Raw genomic sequence first — 21746 nt, 5'->3', positions numbered from 1 at the left:
TATCTTAAATTTAACAAACCCAATAAACAAAAAGTCTATGAGATTAATTTATTTAAAAAATTCGACTTTTCTCAGTCTCAACATAATTGTTGAAACACCCTGATTGATGTCAGGAATGACATCAAAACATCAGTTCTTAAAACCAGTTAAAATAAACACATAACTTGCTTTCCGACGCGAATGTTCCAGTCCGTTTTTCAGGGCACAGCAGGAAGCAAATTAACTATAGCTCACAACAGCTCACGGCCAACTGTGTCCCAGCTAAAAGGTATCTCCGACACTATTTCAAATTGATTTGAGAATCACCTACCACCGGAGGACACAAATTTCCACCGTCAGTAACGCTACTTTCATTGTAAAATGGGGTTGACTAGCCTACACGACTTCTACGGTTCGTGACATTTGTACATTTGCCGTTCTCTGTTCGGTCACTGGACCTTTCTTGTCGCTTCACTCGTGTTAATGAAGGGCACTTTATGTTGTGTAATATGGAGGAATTTTAAGTGGAGTTGAGCCGTTAGATCGTGCTATGGCAAATTTTTATAGGTCATAGGTCTGCGTGGTTTCCGCTGTTATCTGCATGTCGACTCGTTGAGTCTGGCACCTCTGTAATTTGCCATGTGTTTATGCATTCTTTAGGCTCGTTTCTATTGCAAGATATGCTTTTAAGTCTCTATGAATTTGCTTTTGAGGGACAAAATATGAAATTTACCGTGAACATGTTGCTTACTTGCATTCTATATTGTGACGCCGGGCCCGGCTGTGATTAGAACTGTTTGCAAACACACAGGCGGCCCAAGCTCTCAATGTTATCCTTTATTTTTCCTTTTTATGCGAACGTTCAGGCTAACGTGACATATGATATGTACTATTACATAACGACCGAATTTGACCACGCGAAACATGACTCTCACCTTGCAGCATATGGAGGTGTTGTGTTACAACGGTTTGAATTTATAAAGGTTTGTATGGGAATGCAACGGCTTTGCTTGAAAAGCCAATTAGTCTTATCTTTTGTAAATAAAATCTACTTACCCTGTTGCTGTGTTGTATTCTTTGTTGTTTGCCAGCTCCTCGGGCCGATCTAACGCGACTTCGGCGAGTTATCGTTCTGTGGGTTTCCACTACTAAAAGAAAGACAAGGCCGGACACTGATTTCCGGAGTGCCCGCCGCTCCAGGCGAATAAATCCACTGAAAATAACCCTGCCGGCTCAATTCCTCCGTAGAATCGAAGAAGAGATGTTGAAGTTCTATGTCAGTTCGCTCGCTACGCGATTCCGTCCACAACGCCTTAGCTACGAAACATTTATTTCGAGATTGCTTCGCTCGCAAATTCGAAAACAGCCGTGTCACAAAAGTTAGGACACTTTTGCGGTTTGCATAGTACGTTGGGTAACTATAATTAGCCCGACCGGGGGTAGTCAGCAACGATTTGTCAACACGCAAACCAAAATGCTCCCCGGGTACCCTCGTTGTAAGATCGATTTGAAACTATTACCTAGGTCTTACGCGAAAATCATCAACAAGTTTAAATGATTCAATAGATGAAATCCAACAGATCTCGCAAAAAACCGGGTGGCATGTGGTGATTGATCAGGGAGGACACTTCACCTTCGCGAGATATGAACACTGGTCATTTCGCAAACAGAGTGGTGACAGAGGTGAAATTTGCTGAAGAAGTTGAATCTTACTCCATCGTACTTACATCCCATGGATGTCAAATCGATCTTACAACGAGGTTACCCGGGAGCATTTTGGTTTGCGTGTTGACAAATCGTTGCTGACTACTCCCGGTCGGGCTAATTATAGTTACCCAACGTGCTATGCGAACCGCAAAAGCGTCCTAACTTTTGTGACACGGCTGTTTTCGAATTTGCGAGCGAAGCAATCTCGAAATAAATGTTTCGTAGCTAAGGCGTTGTGGACGGAATCGCGTAGCGAGCGAACTGACATAGAACTTCAACATCTCTTCTTCGATTCTACGGAGGAATTGAGCCGGCAGGGTTATTTTCAGTGGATTTATTCGCCTGGAGCGGCGGGCACTCCGGAAATCAGTGTCCGGCCTTGTCTTTCTTTTAGTAGTGGAAACTCACAGAACGATAACTCGCCGAAATCGCGTTAGATCGGTCCGAGGAGCTGGCAAACAACAAAGAATACAACACAGCAACAGGGTAAGTAGATTTTATATACAAAATATAAGACTAATTGGCTTTTCAAGCAAAGCCGTTGCATTCCCATACAAACCTTTATAAATTCAAACCGTTGTAACACAACACCTCCATATACTGCAAGGTGAGAGTCATGTTTCGCGTGGTCAAATTCGGTCGTTATGTAATAGTACATGCCATATGTCACGTTAGCCTGAACGTTCGCATAAAAAGGAAAAAAAAGGATAACATTGAGAGCTTGGGCCGCCTGTGGCAAACACAGTAGGTAGATCCTTATCACGGATATCATATTTGTTCTCGTACAATTTCCTTCGGAGACGCCGTAGCTTTCCTTTGAGAAAGCTTACGTTTGTCTACAGACATTCTTATGTTTCTTGCAGCTATCTGATCAAGCTTATGTTTCTCTTGCTCGATGTATAGGTTTATTCCTCCTTTGGTTGTTTTGGCACCACATGATTCAAATGTAGCTGTTTACGCGCAAGTCCTGTTGACTGTTTTGCGTGTTTTATATGCCATTGTTCGGCTTAGTTCAGGCAAGACCATGGTTTCGATCCTCCATGTGGATCTCATCAGTTGCCGGTATTTCTAAAATACTCTGTACGTCTGAAGTTGCTGGTGCAACTCGTACCTCGGTGAGAATGCAAGACATTCTGCGGCTTGGTACAAACTTCTCGTGCGGCTTTGGCCGATAAATTGGTCAGCAAAAGGATCAATTAAACTTAAAGCTACTGCTCTAATTTTGCAGTGGTTGGATTTGGCATAAAGCGGATCCATTTCCTCTTTCGAAGGCGCCGGCTGATGCAGTCCCAGAACTAGAAGCTGCTGCATGGTTCGAGGCTTGCGGCTGTTGTAGATCCTCAATTTTCTGGTCGAACTTTTCTTTGAGCTTGTTAGCCGATGAAAAATCGATGTCCTTAGCCCTCGCATCCGGCACTTCATTGACATATGTCGGCAAAATCCATGAGCATTTTACCTGTGTGCAAGCGAGCTTGTTATGAATTCGTGTAGTTGCCTCTAAATAAAATAAAACACTCGCGATTTGTGAGCATGACTCAGCCAGTCCAGCTTTGCATCCCAAGCAATGGGCTGACAAAATAGTCCCATCGTTTTCGGAAATGACCCAAATGTTCACTAAAGGATCATTCATACGCTGTGAATGCCGAACACTTGCTCTCACGACATACTAGCCGGCGATTACTTTGCCTACAACTGAGGTTACAAATCCCGACAGCATTTGATTATAAAACGCCTCCAGACTCTTGAACCGCGCCTTGAACTGCTTGTTGGTGTAGAAACTGGTCTCAAGAACGAGGTAACTCAACAGGTCCGAGACTTCCACAGGAGGCAAGCATTCTGGACTGAACTGCTCGGCTGTTATGCTTGTGGGGTTAACACCGATGACCGAGATCTTTTGCGAATATCTTTCCTTTATTCGACTCATTAAGCTTTTGGCATACTCAGAGAGCACTGGGATACCTTTAGATGAATGCCCGATACTTTTATTGTTTTTTTCTTTCCGGAAATTCATGTAGTTGTCGAAATAATAGAGCGATAATTGAGAAGCTTCACTGTAGAAATGGACTATTACTAGCATAAATTTGACACCCGAGGGACACCAACATGGCGGACACTGATTTGATCAAAGCTCGTGACGTCACGTGAAACCCAAGAATAGAAAAGGGGAGGGTGGGTAGCGATAAATAATAAAAAATATAGATAATCAATTAAACACGCAGTATTTCATTTCATTTCATTACATTTCATTCTAGGTAAGCTTTACAAGCTGCTGCCATTAGGAAACTGAGCAAAAAAAAAATCATAAGTTACATGAGAGGAGGGGTTCAAATCTGCGGGCATGTTTTTGGAAAATCAGTCAGATATATTCAATGACAAATAAAAATTTCAATACATTATTTTCTAAATTGCAAAATATCTAACACTGTAAACCAGCTACAGACTTTGCATACAAAAATAATTGCGTATATTCTATACTATTCCTAAAACTATACTTTTAGTACAGATGGGAAATAAATCTGTTATAAAATCTACAATTATTATAATGAACGGTGCTTTGCCTTGCCATGCTACCTAAAAATTACTTTGCACAACTATAAATGCTTACCGTGACAAACATGAGAAGGCTTTGAGTAGATCAGATACAAAATTTGGGGGACATTTACAATATTCTTGAATGTTTCTCACATTCACGCTAAACTATGTTCAGCTAAAAATGTTCGAGTGTCTTATATGCCCCATTCTGTAAAATAGCACATATAATATACAACTCAGATTTAAAGTGTGGATTTAAGACAACCAAATAATGAACAATGCTCTTGATCCTTGAGCCCAAGATTTCGGCACTCCTACTCTACAATTCCTTTTTCTCTGTAGGCATCTCTCTGTATATTTTTCGTATTCTGCTACTCCGGAGATTTTAACAACATGGCAAGTTGAGTGTTAATCGGTTATCATTGCTACTGTGTTTTTTCGCCTGACCAATTCGTAGGTGAAATATGATTTTAACCACGTTTGGTAATAAGCGGGTTGAAATACCCGTGAACTCTTTTTTGCTCGTGTTTCAAGCACAAGACACCAGCTGGCTGCATCTACAGTATATGCACGTCAGTTTGTTAAGCGTAATAAGATTAAATAGGCTTCCTAGTAAATATTACTAAAACGAAGATCTTCAAACGCATTTTTCGTTTAGCGGACACAGAAAGTAACTTGTCTAGTCTTAAAAGCTGTATCAATCTTTTGCAACCTTATGGCCTTTACCTTAACCAGGCAAAACAGAAGTTTATAATCATAAACACGTGGTTAAAATTATTGTCTCTTTCAAACTGAAGGTACGTTACTTTGAGGTTGCAAAATGATTTCAGTAAGTAAGACAGGGTCACTCTTAAAGTGTTAAACACATCAATAACACGTTCATCGTTAAAAATCTAAGTAGATCCTTATCTTTATGTTTCGGGTCTAACGGTGAAAAAAAGATCTTGGTCACAATAAGTGGGATCTCTTGATATACCCTTACAGGGATCTCTTTCTACAAAAACACCATCACACTTAAGACCAAAATGGACATTTTGGTCCACTGTTAGTCTATGGAATAACAATACTCACCTAAATCGACGAGTAATAACATAAATTATTGTAAAAACACTCTAAAAACTCTAGCGAGAAACTGCTATGTCACTTTTTAGCGTGACCTACATATCAAGAAATAATAATAATAAAAAAAAAAACCATAAAAATTAATTCCCTTTGCTATTTTGAACAATTAATTTGTACAACTATAAATGCTTACCGCTGTCAATTTCGTCAAAACGACTAACTAGGCGTATTAAAAACAAGTTTTACGCTTAAGTTTACAAGCTGCAAAAAAAACTGTTCAATTTACTAAGGCATTTTAACAACAAAGGGTTACTAGACAGCTGCTCTAGTTGGAAGGAATAGCACTGTGCTCCGTTGAAAAAGGATTTAGGTTTCGTGCGGTTTCTGCCTTCCTCCAAATTGACAACAGTTTTTCAGAACTACAAGTATTTGTTGAATGAACTGGGAACTGAAAGGTGTCCACGTAATTCTTTGACAATGTCAAGACGCCTTATGTTAGACTCTTTAAGCGTCTTGCAAAAATCGTAGACGGTCAGATCCGGGTGGCTTGCATGAAGGTAATCCAGTGTTTTTTTGCCAGCTTCAGGATTGTTTTCTAGAGACTTAATGTTGACAAGATCCATTTCATACTTGAAGGCGATCTGCCTCCACCCTCCGGAACCGTAACTTTTCTGGGTGAGAAGGTCTTCAATCCGGTCTCGAGTATCGAGGTCAATATCTTTCAGACATTTGTATTCTGAAAAATGAATGAGAGACAAGATAACTTCATGCAAACTTAAGGGAATTTCTCAGTTGTTATCTTGTCAAATATACGTCCAAAATATTAAGGTTACTGTAGACCCTCAAGGGCCTATTTTGCCCCCAATTTTTTTTTACACCAAATTAAAGACTTCTAAAAAAAAAAAAAAATTATTTTGAAAACTTAAAACGCAAACGAGTTATCTACTAAAACGTAAATTTTTGAAACGAGTCAATGAACCGCAAACTGTGATAAGCCAATTAAAATGTGTTAACCCTTGAGTTGAGCAGTAACAATTTTCGCGGCAACTGATCCCATCCGCGGAAATCTTTGCTCCCGTTGATTGTTTTCGTGATAGACTAGGCGATTTTGCACGGTCTTCGCGTTCCCACATTTGAACGCAAGCGCAAACCGCAAGTAAATGTTTCGTCGATGCCTTGCTCTAGCTTCTTCAGGCACAGAAGTTGATTGTCGCGGAATTACCGGCGAATTTAATCGCTGATATCCGACAAAGCAGCTTCTTCAAACGCTCCTTTCCTCTGCTTCGAAGAGTGTTTTTTCCATATTCTAATAAAACAAACAGGCCGATAAATTACGCGCTTAGAATTTTTTAAAAATGTGTAAATATCCGCGCTTGACACGGTAGGCCTGTTCAAGATTCCGCTATCATTCCTCTTTTTTCTTTTTCCTTCTTTACCATTTATCTGCTGATTCAGTTTATAACCTTTTTTTTAATGAATTGCTATTTACACTGCTTACAATACAATATTAATGTAGTTACTTACACTACCTACAAAAACTTATTGCTTACGCCACTTACGATACTAACACTTACTCTATACAATACGCATACTCACGCTACTAACAATACTAATACTTACACTACTTACAATACAACATAATTAGATTACTTGCGCTACTTACAATTCTAGCACAGCAAGATCATACCAGTTTACTCCTGTCAGCAATTTAAACTCGGAATTGCGAATTAAAGAAAATATGCACGGCATATATGCGAATGCCTGAATGTTTCACGGCAGACTTCATTACTCCCGATGTAAGATATAAAGATATACTGAATGTAAACATCGCACATTCATTCCCGGGAAGCGTCTGGGGAGTTCAAAGCTGCGTTTCATTGGTTGGCGGCATGGCCACGTTGACAACCGCTTTAGTGAGGTTCGAAAACTGTGAATTTTTTTTCGAGGACAAAAACTCAGGGTTCATTTTTGCGTGAATGACCTCTATTCAAATGAATTAACAGGGTATGTAGATTTATCGGATTTTAACGAAACTTGGCCAAAATCTTCGTCAGATATTAGCGCACCAAAGTGCGTGAGGCTTTTACGAAATTCGAAATATTTTTCATGTGACGTTCCATTGGGTAACAGCAGTTAAAAAAATTTCTATTTTCCAGCTTTAAAAGGGATTTCTTACTCAACCAATAGAAATATCGAAACAAGCCTCACACACTTTGTTATCCCGTCAACTCCTGATTTTTAATGTCCAGTCAGTTTGGGTGTCCGCGGTACGTAACACAAAGGCTGGTAATTCAGTTTAGCAAGTACGGTCGTTTTTGCGTTTAAAGGCTTGCGCGTGTCTATCAAAACAAAAATAGCAAAATATATTGTTATTTTTCAGATTCTTCAGTTTGTTAGCTTTACAATATATGATATAAAGTTTACCGTGGTTTTCTTTAAAGCAGCGCGTAAAGAAAGCATTTTCCGAAAGGCACCCCTGAAGGTCTACAGTAACCTTAAAGGAAGAATTAAACACACTAGTGTAGTTTGGAAACAGCAAATGATATTTCTTGAACCGCACTAGGAGTAACTCCACAAGATAAGCAGTCACAGTGGCGTTCTTGTATCACGCTAACGATGTTACAACGTATGCGCATGACATGTTAGGGTACATAGCTTTGTGAAGATATCAAAGAAGTTAGGTCGGTACATCACGCTTTGCGTAGTCCTCTCAGGTAGGTTGAAATTAATTAATTAAACAAACATTAAACTTCACACGTTAACGCTTTGGCGCTGAATGCGTTAGTGCTTTAGCAGACGGCAACCCTCTCAACCATAAAAATAGTGCACTCTGCACTAAAAACGAGAGTTAAAAACAGAATCAGTTAAAGTGATTTCAGGTTTGAGTGGGGAATCAATTCAGGACGGAAGATCACATCGGTGCTAGATCACATTCGGGAGCTACACAGCATCAGCCTGTTCAACTACTAGGTTCTGAAAAGGATTAACTGTTATCCAGACTGAGTGACATACTTACTTGTTCCATCACGAGGTACAACATCTAGTTCTACGAGAGATGATTCCACGCTAAGGCTGGAACTATCTTCACAACTAGCAACACACTTATACCAGCCAAAGTCGAACAATGTCACAGATTTAAAGACAAGTGTGCCCTCATCTTCTCCCTGTAACACTGTACCATCTCTATACCACTGATAGGTCAGTTTGCTGTTTCCTCGAGCTTTGCACTTGAACACCAGCTCCACTTTCGAGCCTTCTTTGACTCTCTGGGATGATGGTTCCTCCATGATTGTTATCGCCTCTGCAACAAATTAATCAACAATTACCGGTTGATCACGAGCTTGAGGTTTCTATCGCCTGATAAAGGGCACAGCCCTCGTCAACTTTCACGCAATGAGGCATCAAGCAGTCAAGCTCATAATCTAATTGTTTTAGCATGGATCTACTAGTCGCTCTAAACTTTATCTAAATCCTCGTCAGAGACACTTCAATACGACAAAGAAGCGGCCGTCATTTTGTCAACAACCTCACACTGCCGGGCTATTCACTATCTACAAAAGAATAGATAGTGAGCGGCGTAGCCAATAAGAGAATGATATTCGTGATAAAATGCTAGTAGATTTAGACTTACTTGAAAAAAAACAACCTTGATTCAATCAAGTCCGATTACTGAATCTAAATGTCAAATAACAGCTTTAATATCCAACAAACCTATGTGCTCATTTCATGTATAGCACTACACTGTAGAAAGGGCCACCTAACCGTTATTATTGTTATTAATATTATTAATATTAATAATATAATAATGTTTATTAGTAGTTTATAAAAAATTATTATTATTATTATTATTATTATTATTATTATTACTTATGTTTTAGTTCTCTGCTCACCTGGTCAAAGGATCAAGCAAGAAATACAGGGAATACAAGGACGAGAATTCTTTAAATCCCTGACAGAAATTCGTGTACATCTTCTAAGAACCCCAGTTTGTCCAGTTTTTAAATAAATGTAAATAGGAAGTCAGTGAGTTAGATGTCCTGCCCGAAGAATCAACTGCACTTGAAAATTTGTCTGAAGGTGATATGATGGAGAAAATGAAAATGAGAAAAACAGGAAAGCTGAGCAAGACCATGCTAAGGCTGTTGACATGAGAAAAAGGCTATTTAAAAACTTCCTGACACTCGGATGTCCCAGGAAGGAGATGAAAGTGGTAATGTAAAGAAAAAATTCAGAAGATCACCTAGATATACTGTGGCATATCTGAAAGGAAGAAATGATGCATAGTTTGAGCTAAGAAAAGAGGAGCTGGATTTGAAAAAGAAACAGCATGAGGATATGAAAAAACAAGAAGCAGCTACAAAAAGGCAAGTTAATCTGATCAGCCTGATGGCAGAGCAAAACAATGCTTAATCTTATGAGTAATCTGCTCAACAAGTAAACTTTACAAAGACTGAATCCAGCACTGTTGCTCTAGTTTAACATATTGCTGCTTGTACTTTTGCTTGCTTGTTTGTTTGTACTTTGGAATGTGTTTGTTTCTAATAGTAAAACATGTTGTATTTGACAAAAAGAAGGCTTTTATTGTTGTAAACATTAAGATACACAGTTATGGTTCAGGAAGAATTTGTTCTGTGCTAGGCGCTCCAGACCTAGTATTTTGGAATGCTTTCAATTTTTTCAAAAGCAAGACATGTGATTCAGTTGAAAGAAAAATAGGCAGTTGTTGTTCATGAAAAATACTCATTGGCTGTTGGAGGCGCCGACCAAAATAGTCGCATGTTTGGTTTCCATTTTGATTACATCTCCAAAAATCCATTCAACGGAGGTTCGCACTCGGCTCATCGACAAATTGAAAGCTTCCATTCCTAGGGTTAATCTTGCATCCCTAAATGGTGCCGGGGTGGGCAGCACTACTGGGGGGGGGGGGGGGGTTAATTTCATGACATCATGCATGGAGCTTGGGTTTCTTCAATCTTACTCCTGGACCTAACCTTAATTGACAACTGGTTGTAGATACAGCTTGGACAATCGAAAATACATCACATTCCACAAAGCATTTCACATCTTCAGTGCTTTTTAAAGTGCACATAATCTAGTGGAGTTAAAAAAAGTACAACTCGGTGACAAATTTGGTGAAAAATATAAGCCGATAAATGCAATTGCCTGCTTTTAATACCTACGGGTCCATACAAATTGGCTATCAATTCATTCGTTATGGTCACTGATTAAAACTTGAGCGCATGGACTCTCTTGTGGCCATTGTAAACAGTACTTGTACAGCCTGCAGATTGGGTGAACAGCTCCGTCTACAAACCCAAAACAGTTCTCAAGTGGAGCTCCTTTTCTCGCTATAGCGTCGGAGTACTTCTGCAGTGCGGCGGGATTTAGTAGCAGGTTATTCCACTGAGTTAGTCTTTGCTTTGGTAGACCAGTTCCCGTTCTCAGCATGGTTACAAATCAAGTTGTAGATTACATCTATCAAGCCCAGGGGCAATTATATATTATATCGCTGTAGCGGCAAGAGAAACTTGTTCTCTTTAGAACCATACATAAGCCCTCAATACCATCTGCGACTGGTCTCTGGGGGCAGATAAAGGTGTCTGGCAAGCCAAGAACTTCGGCTAAAAGAAGAATATCGCTTCTCTACTCTGAACTCCGATTTGCACTCGGCTTCTTCCATGTTTTCTTTATGAAAGCGATCGTAAGCAACATAGGAAAAAATCCGGATTTCTGGAAGTGTTTTCTTCGAGGAGTAATAAAAGCTCTTCGTCCGTAATTAGACCTTGGCTATGGCTTATTAAGGCCATATCTCTTGCATCTTTTAGCGAAGACATGTCAACACGGGAAGAAGCCCGTGTCACAAAAAAACGTCGACTGCTAGCTGCTTAACCTTCCTATTTCGCGCCAAGAAGGAAGGCCGCGATCCAGTCCTACGCGGCTTCCCTGCCGTTCGCGTTGTCAAGAACCTCTGATGCTTAAGGTCATTCCCTAGTATTGCACTGCGCATCCCTACGGCGCATAATTTCACGCGTGATTAGCGCGCGCACATTAAAAAATGGCGGCTTTTTCTTAACGGCTGGACCTCGCCATAGAGGTAAATCGTCATTTTCTCGCAAACGAGTGTGGTGACCTATAACTCTTATTGTTGTTTTGATCTGAGTAAAACATTTCTCTGTGTAAAATAGATATGGACCAATTCTCAGTGTAGAACAAAAAACAATCGTCGGAAACGTGAATTTAGCAAGCAATCGTGACTACAATCATGGTGCTATTATAAGGATTTATTGGCTATAAATTTATAGATTTATTGGTTGCTCCTAAACGAATATGGGGACCCCTCATTTTTATTTCAAAATTGAAGTTCCTATAATATAAACAATCAATAGGCAAAGTTTGACAAAAATCTCAGTGCAGGTTCTATTTCGGTGAAATGACCTTGAGGTCATTCCCCAGTATTGAATTGCGCATCCTTATTGCGCATAATTTATGGCGTCATCAGCGCGCGTTCGTGCACGCGCACCTTGAAAACATGGCGGATTTGCCTTGATATTGAGTTCTGTCAGTTGAAAAATGGCTATAGCTCACTAACGAGCTCGGGCACCCCAATTTTTTTTCCAGTCATTTTAATCAACTTATCATTAGCTTTGCGTGAGAAAAGAATCATCTGATTTCTACGTTTGAAAATTGAATAAATAAGAAAAATAGCAGCTGCACTGTAGTCTTTTCTAGTTTGCAGTTTGATAGCCGTGGCAAGCAATTTGGTTCCAATATTTTAACAAGGATTCAGCCGTCTGTCAAAATTAAACTTAAAAAGTTTATTTGCGTCCGACACAAGTATTGCTGGTTTTCAGTGTCACGCAATTCAAAATGGATCAAAATAAAAATCAAAACCGGTCAATCGATAAAGTCCAGAATCTGGGAAATGAAAGAAGGTAAATATGCAAAGACTCTCGCCAAAATTCTAGTCACAGAAATTTTTCTTATGCGAGATATGCGAAGAAATTTTTTACCCAAATTTATAGAGATTTGTATGGAGACGTCATGTTGGTGCCCATCCGTATGGGCACCAACATGGCGGCCGGAAACCAACAGAAACATCTGTCACTGAGTTTTGCTACAAAAGCGTGAATTTATCCCTATCCAAAATAAATACTGCAAGGTAATTGAACTATCCACTGCGGACCTAGCGTACCAAGTCTTTGAAATTTTAGGCTGAGTTCGAATTAAAACGCAGACGCCATCTCTTTTATATTTAGACTTTTCTTTGAACTCAATTTTGGAGAACTGGGTGTAAAGTAAAAGTAACGCCTGTTGGTTCTTGTTCGTAAAAACGTCGCTAATAACAAATAATAAAAAAAAGAGAGGGGGTCCCAAAAAATGAAGCGGCCGGGAACGAGAATCAATTTTTTTTTTTACTTCGCCTAACTTATATCAGGAGCCATATGATATGATATGGGACAATTTTTCTATTTTTAGAACAAATTGCGCCATTGTTTGCGGCACACGCGCGTACACGCTGCGAGGATTTTTGCGGATGTAGCGCGGAGGAAATGGCGTCCGAAATTCCCGAAATGACTGATGCTTTTGGCCCACTACTCAATACGTTCATGTCTGTTGGAATTTTACTTCAGTATTTTCGTCGTAAGCTGCTCCAGCTTGAGTGAAGTACGACAGCGTCGAATTTAGTTATGTACCGCTTTATATCACTGACCAAGTTGTGTTCCGCTGCTTCTTTTACAAGAGCTCCACATTACTCCACTATAAGTTTCACATATGCTGAAGATTACAGCATTTCCATAACAGCATAAAACTAGTTGGAAATATTTGGATATAGCAGCGTTTCAGGACTTCAAAGTTTTTCTCCTCTTGCCACACGCTTGCGAGGATTTCGCCAGAGTCTATCGCGACCGAAAAGTAAGAAAAAAAAAAAAAATTGCAAGTTTGAGTTTCGCCTGAAATGTAAGGCCATCCCCCTTGATTACTAGTTGAGAACATATTTAAAGCTTAGCTGAAAATAGGTGAATACCGCAGAAATAATCAGCAAAGTTACGATAACGCTTTTTTAAATTAACTAGAACAACGATTTCGATTTTGTTGGTTGAGTTGTCAAAACTCCTTGTCTATTTTATATTCGCAGCGTAAAATTTCACCATGTTAAAGAAACACACAAGATGTTATTAGCCTTTTGGGGCTGGTGAAAATTGTTGCAGCATCTCAGCACAAAAGACAACGAAAGAAATCTTCGTCAAGATTTGTTGACAATTGAAAACACCGACTCGGACTTGAAAGTGTACACGCTGCACTATGCAAATGAGCTTCTTAATGTACACGTGGGACTTTCTTTTCAAAAACTTTTGCAAACTTGCCAAACAAACAGAAACAATAAGAAACTATCAAAAACAGGTCTTGGTTATGAAGCACTGGTTGGGAAACTCACAAATTAACTCAATATCAGATTAGACTTTCTTACATAACTTTTCTTTACAGAACGAACGCAAAAGCTTACGCGTACAACTAACGCGAGCAGATATTATTCATTCACAGCGCGAAACTGAAGTCTTGTTTTCGACCCTGAACAGCTCGCCTTTGTCATAAGCTCAGAGCATAAAACTGTATATAAGAGCCCTGGTTCTTATTCCTTGCCTTATTCCCTCCCATCCTATAAAAAATCTGCAAGAGAATCTCGCAACTCTCACCATTTGATCACGCAACGTGACAACATCCACGTGAGAATCCCCGACAGGTGCCTAGATCCGATCCATATCATAGGTGCGTGCGGATCCCAAGACTTACGGTCTCCGTCCCCGATTATGGCTCCTGCTTATATGTAAAACTTCTCTATGAAAATGCTACTTTAAAGAGAAGATGTCACTGTATTCAAGCTTAGAAATTAGCCATATTACCTTCGACATATCACTCGACTTGCGAAGAAACCCAGCCATCGATATTCTCTTGCCGACTTCCCAAGAAACATTTGTCCACTTCTCAGAAGAAAAGCACTTAAAAAGCTGCTAAAAAAAACAATTTGCCAATCCATTTCCCTGCTAACTGCTAAACTAGTTGGTAAAATACCACGAAACGCGAAGCAAAATCATAACAAGCTGACGTGACCAGCGTGCCGAAAAGAGCCTCGTTTGGATGTTTGAACTCGTGCTAGGCTTCCCGGTAAATTACACTTTTCCCCAGGCCCTCGTAAAATTACATCTCTCCTAGCTATGAAGCTGTAAAGATACACAAAATCTTCATGCTACTGGAAAGAGGATCCTTCAGAATCGGATTATCAAGTTTCGTTTTATTTCCAACTTTAAACGTTGTCGAACAGGACGTAATCTAACTTTTTCAACTGCAAATTTCGCCTTCAAGATTTTTTAGGAAAAAATAATAGGGGCCCTTTTCAAAAACTGTATTAAGAAATCTACAACTTGATACAAAAAAGTCCTTCATTAATGAGGAGTAATGTACTTCTAAAGCCATCTGAAAAATTCCTCACGTTCTAATGACGTGAGCAATGACGTCACAGTCCCATGTTCAAACGTAGTGTATCTTCATAAAAATATTTAGTAAAACGTAAGTTCCAGCCAAAAAGAGATATACCCCTTGACCTAGTCCTGCACTTTTTTCGCTCATGCCAATAGCCCCCTTAATTGTCAGACGGCAGAAGTCTCGTGGCCATTTCTAAATGCTCCATAGCATTACCCTTTGAAATATGTGAAAAGCTTTCCAGTTGTTCGATGCATTTTCTTACACAGAGATGAAGGGAACTTTTAGACATTGTCACGTGACTTACGACGTCATCGCACCAAATTTGCAATATATATATATATAGTTTATGGGAAATGCTTTTTCGTACAATGTAGCAACCTTCCAGACTTCAAAACTGACGAAGTTATTTAAGATGCAAATTTTTCAGCTGCAAAATATGCTGGGAAAGTTATTATTATAATTATTGTTATCATCATCATTATTATTATTATTACTCTTATTATTACTCTTATTATTATTATTACTCTTATTATTATTAAATTTATTATATTTACTATTTATTGTTATTATCATTATTCAGCTCATCTCAATATATTTTATTTCTGTAGTAACAATAATAAAACTAATATATATATTTTTTAAATAATAATTATTTGTAGCACAAAACTATTTACAATAACTATTGTAACAAAGTCATTAAAAAGGCAAAATGTAGTTTACAGAAATTAAAATTGAGAAGAGCTGAGAATTGGAATGTTTGCGGGTTTTGTGTCATCGATTGTACGCAAGAATTGACTGTGGAATCTTACTCGTCCTCGCATTAATACTATTAATAGTATAATATCATGGGTGACAAATTACTCCTTAATTTTGCCGCGAAATTTCAGCGTTATTTCATAATTTCACATGTGAAATAACAAAATTGCTGTGGCAACATCTCTTGTATCTCGATCTGTGCCAAGATGGCGTCGAGATTTAAGACGGTGACCATTGAAGATGTTAAGGAATTAAGACCGAGTTTACCAGAGGACCAGGCAGGGGTGATACATGCCATCTCTCCTTTTTGGATGAAACTTTGCCAGATTAAAGGTACTACCCAACAACTCCATAAGACAAAGTGGGCCGTCTTTGTGATTTTTCCCTTAGGAGTTAGACCACCCCCCCCCCCCACCCCTGGTTTTTTGCCCAAAATCCCCAAAATGTCACTAAAATAAGCATCAAATTTAAACACCGCTCCTGCTTACAGAATACATTGCATTTTATTGGTATTTCACACAAATAAAGATTGGACCTATCTTAGTTCACACCAGGAATTCCAAGTCATTTGAAGTGATAGGTGCCAATCAAGGAATGTCCTTTCCTACCCATGTCACGCAACATTTAGCTATAAGGCAAATTAGCTGAAATTCTGACTCAAATATTGCTTAAGTCCAACTTTCTAAATCAAAACTAATTTCATCACAGTTTAGAGTCACCCTTGGCCTGATGAAATCAAGAATAAAATTTTTGGCATCTGTTATTTTTTGGTAACAAAAGCTGTTCAAACAACATGACAAGAGGCTAGTTTTAACAAAGAGACAAGGGCGAAATCTAAAAATATTAGATATTATAGAATCAGTTTATCAAAGTTATTTCTATGTTAATGTCATTTACAAAGTCTTTGAATATTATTTTGGGTAGTGGAAGCTCAATGAATGCTAAACTCTTTGCAATATCCGTTAACCCTCGGACGTACAAGGCGGGGAGTGGGGTGGATGCCATCCCCCCAAGAAGGTATTTTCAAAATTTTGAAAAGACGATTTACTCTAAGGGGCTGAAACTTTCATTAGCTGTTCACTCATCCTTCGCGGATATTTTGATATGTCAATTGTGTGTCCATCATTTTTTATTTTTCCATAGCAACCACTAGATTCGTGTAGGTTTGGCCAAAAATCAACATTTTTTGACAGTTTCCAGTTTTCTTCATCAAATTCCAGAAATTCACCAATTTGTACATTTCATAAGCATTCTGGCTGATTTTGTATCAATTTCCACTATTTCTTGACTTTTTAAGAAAAAAGTAGAATCCAAGATGGCGGATCCACGATGGCGGGTCAAATGACGTCATTTTACATTACGACATCACAGCCATTGAATATGGTATCATTTTGTGGAACAAGCTCAGGGCTATCTAATCAATATAAGTTTAGTACCCTGTGCATTAACAGAACAAAAACCAGAGGGGGTTCCTTCCATTTCCCCCTTATACGACGGTGGGGGTGCGAGTCAGCTTGTACGTCCAAGGGTTAAATAACAATGCAAAACACCTAAATTCTATTCGTAAAATCTAAATATGGGAATGAACGGTCATGATGTTTGAATTCTAAAACATTGACTAGTTAGATGAGAGTTTTTCTCGGCATATCTTGCTTTTTAGATTACTCTTGAAACCCTGCTCAATCATCACAGCTCAAATACTTGATCTTGCAATATTGTCAACTCTTACTTTATACTCAGCATACACACTCATCAATCCTGAGAAGTATTCTTCGCTGAAATTATTGTTTGCCCTCATTCCGAGTTCAAAAACCCCTTGAAATTTTCATTTTTCTGCATCAGGCATGCAAGTAAATCTTGGTAAACACGTACAGTTTGTATATAATACTTCAACTGTGAGATTGAGCCTTAGCTAGCTTTTATGAAAATGCGTTTTTCTTCTGAAAGTTCCTATACTGAATTAACCGCAGATAAAGGTTATACCTCAAAGATGTTAGCACAGCACATTGTAAATGATTGCATGTCTGCGAGTAAGAAGATGTCTGAAAAAAAAATTGCACTTCTGAGGAAAAATTTAGCCTCGAGAAGATCTAGTAGTTGAAATTATCTGAAACCTAGCGTCCAAGCGAGCACACATGACAACATACACGGCACCGGTGTCTTAGGTTTAACAAGGGTTGGCCCTGTTGATTTTTTTTTAAATTTTTCTAGGCACTCAACAAGCTTGAGTGGCTCTTGGCCATCGTTTTCTTTGCTGCTCAGTAACCTCCTGAGTATATCCATAGCTCCATGGTGCTGTGAAATAAGTGACTTGTTTTTTCTGGTCACAAGACTATGTTACATATTCTATATGGTGGATGGTAAAGTAGCTGGCAAGTAGTACTGTCTTCGTACTGTAAGCCTGGTCAAGATCTCTTCTGCTTCATCTTGAGACGGATTCAGATCAGCCTGGTGTATGGCTAGTCGGCCACTTCTGTACCTAACAGACAACATGCTGAAGTACTGGGCTATTTGGTCTGCAGCAAGCTACTCTTGTTTGCTGGACATTTTCCTGCCACTACTGTCTTGCACAGCCTCATCTTACTGCACTCATTCACTACACTTTCGTCCTGTCCCCTCACCTTCCAAGAATGTTCTTTTCGGGTTCCTCTTCGTGATGTTTTCAGACCCATCCCTTTGAGATTTCTCACGTGGATCATGATCACTAAAGGACGTTTGGGATTTCAACCCATTTTATCTTGATGGTGCCTATGCCGTTTCCCTCTCTAACTTCATTACGTGTTTGCCCGCGTCCTAGTGTCTCTGCAGAATGCAAAAGACTGCTATGCTTTTATGAATCCCTCTTCAGGGTAGGAGGAATACACTCTTGCAGCTTTGACAACTTGGGACTCTTCTTCAATAGATTGCAAGGTCTTAGACCATAGTTAATAGAGGGGAATGGTTATGAAGCCCGGCAAACATCAAAGGAGCAAACAAAGATGCCAAGATTTGTGTTGGAAGGTCCACGACCGTGCAAAATCTTTTTTTGCACTCATACACTATGCATGAATTACGTAACCAAAACGTTTCTATTGGTCAGTTACTCGGTCAGTAGTATACAACAATTGTGTTTTGCGCACGGTCAAGGCCAAAAAAGAGAACAAAAACATACAACAAAGAACTTTGTTGAGTTTCATAATAATCCCCTTCTATTAACTATGCCTAGACTGAGGCTGTTGGAGCTGACACTTGTCAAAACCCTGGCTTTAAAAGTAGCAGTCTCTCTTGCAGTACATTTGAGGGCTGCTCTATGCATAAGTCTGTAAGCCCTTGAGGTCTTTCAAATCCATTCCTCATGTGCAGGTGTGAAATGTTTACCAGGGCCCATATCATAAGCCTTCTACACTTTCAAACCTCCGGACTTGAAGCTAAAAAATTTTAGAGACAGGATTCCGAACATTGTGTGCTTCAAGGTCTGGCCTGACTCTTGAGTCTTAACAATATTATTGATGCCTGACACCCCTTAACCCGACATAGGATATCACTAGCACTTTTAACGTCGTGGCCTTCATTTATGTTGCAACGCACATGGCTCTGCACTGTGGCAATTTCTGTCACAGAGGTCCTTTCCAGTCTGTGGATCACTGAAATCATATCTGACGATCTTAATGCCTGTGCACTCTCTAAGGCTGGCAAGTAAGTGGATGAGATGAGAACAAAGCTAACATCCGGTATTGTCGAGCTTTTCTTTCAAAAAAGTTACAATTGAACAAAACATCGAAGCCATTCTTACCATTGGAGTGTGCACATCTATAAATAGAGATTGAAATTCCTTACGCAGTGGGAATAAATAATAAATAATAACAACAATAAATATAAATAAATATAATAAATAATAACAATAACAACAACAAACTATTAATTATCACTCAGTGATATTATTTGCTGCTGATCAAGGTCTTTGGTTCTTGTTCGCATGCTTTCAAAATTATATGGACAATGTTTATGTTTATACTAATTAAGATTTACTTGCCTGTCTGATGCAGCAAAGTAAAAAAATCATAGATGTTTTTTTTAACGCGATTCGCATGAAATGGATATTCATTGGGTGAGTTCAAGAGTTAATATATGAGGGCAAACAATAATGTCAGCAAAGAATACCTCTCAGGATTGATGAGTTTGTACGCCAAGTGTAAAGTAAGAGTTGACAATAATCAATTGCAACATCAAGCATGTGACCCACCCATGATGCTCAAGCAGGGTTTCAAGGGTAATCTAAAAAGTGAGATCTGCCCAGAAAAACTCTCATCTAACTAGTCAATTTTTTACAATGTAAACATCACGGCCCTTTATTCCCATATTTAAATTCTACAAATAGAATTTAGGTGTTTTGCACTGTTATTTTAACCCTCGGATGTACAAGATAACTAGTACCCCCACCGTGGTATAAGGGAGAAATGGATGGAACCCTCTTGGGTTTGCGCTCTGTTTAGGCACAGCGAAATAAATTTACATTGATTAGATAGCCCTAAGCTTGTTCCACGAAATGATACCATATTTGTTGGTTGTGACGTCATATGATGCCAAATGACGTCATTTGACCCGCCATCGCGGATCCGTCATCTTGGATTTTACTTTTTTCTTAAAAAGTCAAGAAATAATGGAAATTGATACAAAATCAAGCCAGAATGCTTATGAATACAGAATTATGTCAAAAATGTTGATTTTTGGCCAAATCTACATGAAACTAGTGGTTGCTATGGAAACATAAAAAAGGATGGACGCACAATTGACATATCGAAATATCCGCGAAGGATGAATGAACAGCTAATGAAAGTTTCAGCCCCTTAGAGTAAATCCTCTTTTCAAAATTTCGAAAATACCTTCTTGGGGGGGATGGCATCCACCCCACCCCCCCGCCTTGTACGTCCGAGGGTTAACGGATATTGCAAAGAGTTTAGCATTCATTGAGCTTCCACTACCCAAAATAATATTCAAAGACTTTGCTAATATTAATGACATTAACATAGAAATAACTTTGATAAACTGATTCTATAATATCTAATATTTTTAGATTTCGCCCTTGTCTCTTTGTTAAAACTAGCCTCTTGTCATGTTGTTTGAACAGCTTTTGTTACCAAAAAATAACAGATGCCAAAAATTTTATTCTTGATTTCATCAGGCCAAGGGTGACTCTAAACTGTGATGAAATTAGTTTTGATTTAGAAAGTTGGACTTAAGCAATATTTGAGTCAGAATTTCAGCTAATTTGCCTTATAGCTAAATGTTGCGTGACATGGGAGGAAAGGACATTCCTTGATTGGCACCTGTCACTTCAAATGACTTGGAATTCCTGGTGTGAACTAAGATAGGTCCAATCTTTATTTGTGTGAAACACCAATAAAATGCAATGTATTCTGTAAGCAGGGAAAAATCACAAAGCCGGCCCACTTTGTCTTTTAGAGTTGTTGGGTAGTACCTTTAATCTGGCAGAGTTTCATCCAAAAAGGAGAGATGGCATGTATCACCCCTGCCTGGTCCTCTGGTAAACTCGGTCTTAAAAGAAGCGGCAGAAAACTTAAATACGTGAAAGAGCACAATTAACTGGGTGAGGGTTTTTGACCAGTGGTGAGACGAAAACAGACGAGAGAAACCTAGAGATGAATCTTCCCGAGCAGTTGGATGACTGAAGTACTTGAGCGGTTTTACGCCTTCGTGTGTAAACAAGACGGAACCGCTTACGAACCTGGGTCCCTAAAACTGATTATTTAACGACTCAGTCCGGAAAACGGTGGTCAGAAAGCTGAAGGCCAAGGGAGTTCCAAACTCAGTGGCCACGTTTACGATTTCCACAACTGTAATGTGGTGATAAACCAAGGACATGCCGGGCATTTTAACGCTTCGTGCACAACAAGCCGTGATGTATAATTTGTCTGCAATCATGCTCCTTGCCAGCTCTGAAGGTTTTTCAACTTTGTGCACTAAATAAACCTTGTTCAGATTGACTGGTAAATTGTTCAAACTTCTCGCAATTATTGCCAATATGCTTTCACCAATTAGAGGCGGTCGGCAACTTAAACGGGCTAATAGAGTTGCAGGCTTTTTCTTTTTTTTTTTACTGTAGCAAGCAATCAAGTTGCCTAATTTCTCCACCATAAGTCCTTTAGTAATTTTATTCATTTTGTGTGTGTTTTCGTTTTACTGTCTCCAGGGCATAAAAATCTATCTAATTAACAATAGTTTAAAGG

At 39.0% G+C, this 21746-nt stretch overlaps 1 protein-coding gene and 1 pseudogene across 2 annotated transcripts in view; both read right to left on the bottom strand.

The window, feature by feature from the left end:
- Positions 1–2902: 2902 nt before the first annotated feature.
- On the bottom strand, positions 2903–4265 carry LOC145493572 (uncharacterized; annotated as a pseudogene).
- Positions 4266–4267: 2 nt separating this feature from the next.
- Positions 4268–21746, bottom strand: part of LOC145491654 (uncharacterized) — a 79748-nt gene continuing 62269 nt past the window's right edge. For both annotated transcript variants that reach the window (XM_081470867.1, XM_081470869.1), the window contains 2 exons: positions 8297–8581; positions 4268–6016 (listed from right to left, as the gene is read on the bottom strand). In XM_081470867.1, the coding sequence (XP_081326993.1) occupies positions 5700–6016; positions 8297–8581 (602 nt within the window). In that variant the 3' untranslated portion in view covers positions 4268–5699. The remainder of the gene's footprint in view (positions 6017–8296; positions 8582–21746) is intronic.

This window comes from Orbicella franksi, chromosome 7 (genome assembly GCF_964199315.1).
Source record: "Orbicella franksi chromosome 7, jaOrbFran1.1, whole genome shotgun sequence".
Classification (NCBI taxonomy): Eukaryota; Metazoa; Cnidaria; class Anthozoa; order Scleractinia; family Merulinidae; genus Orbicella; species Orbicella franksi.
This window is presented reverse-complemented; position numbering and strand designations above follow the sequence as displayed.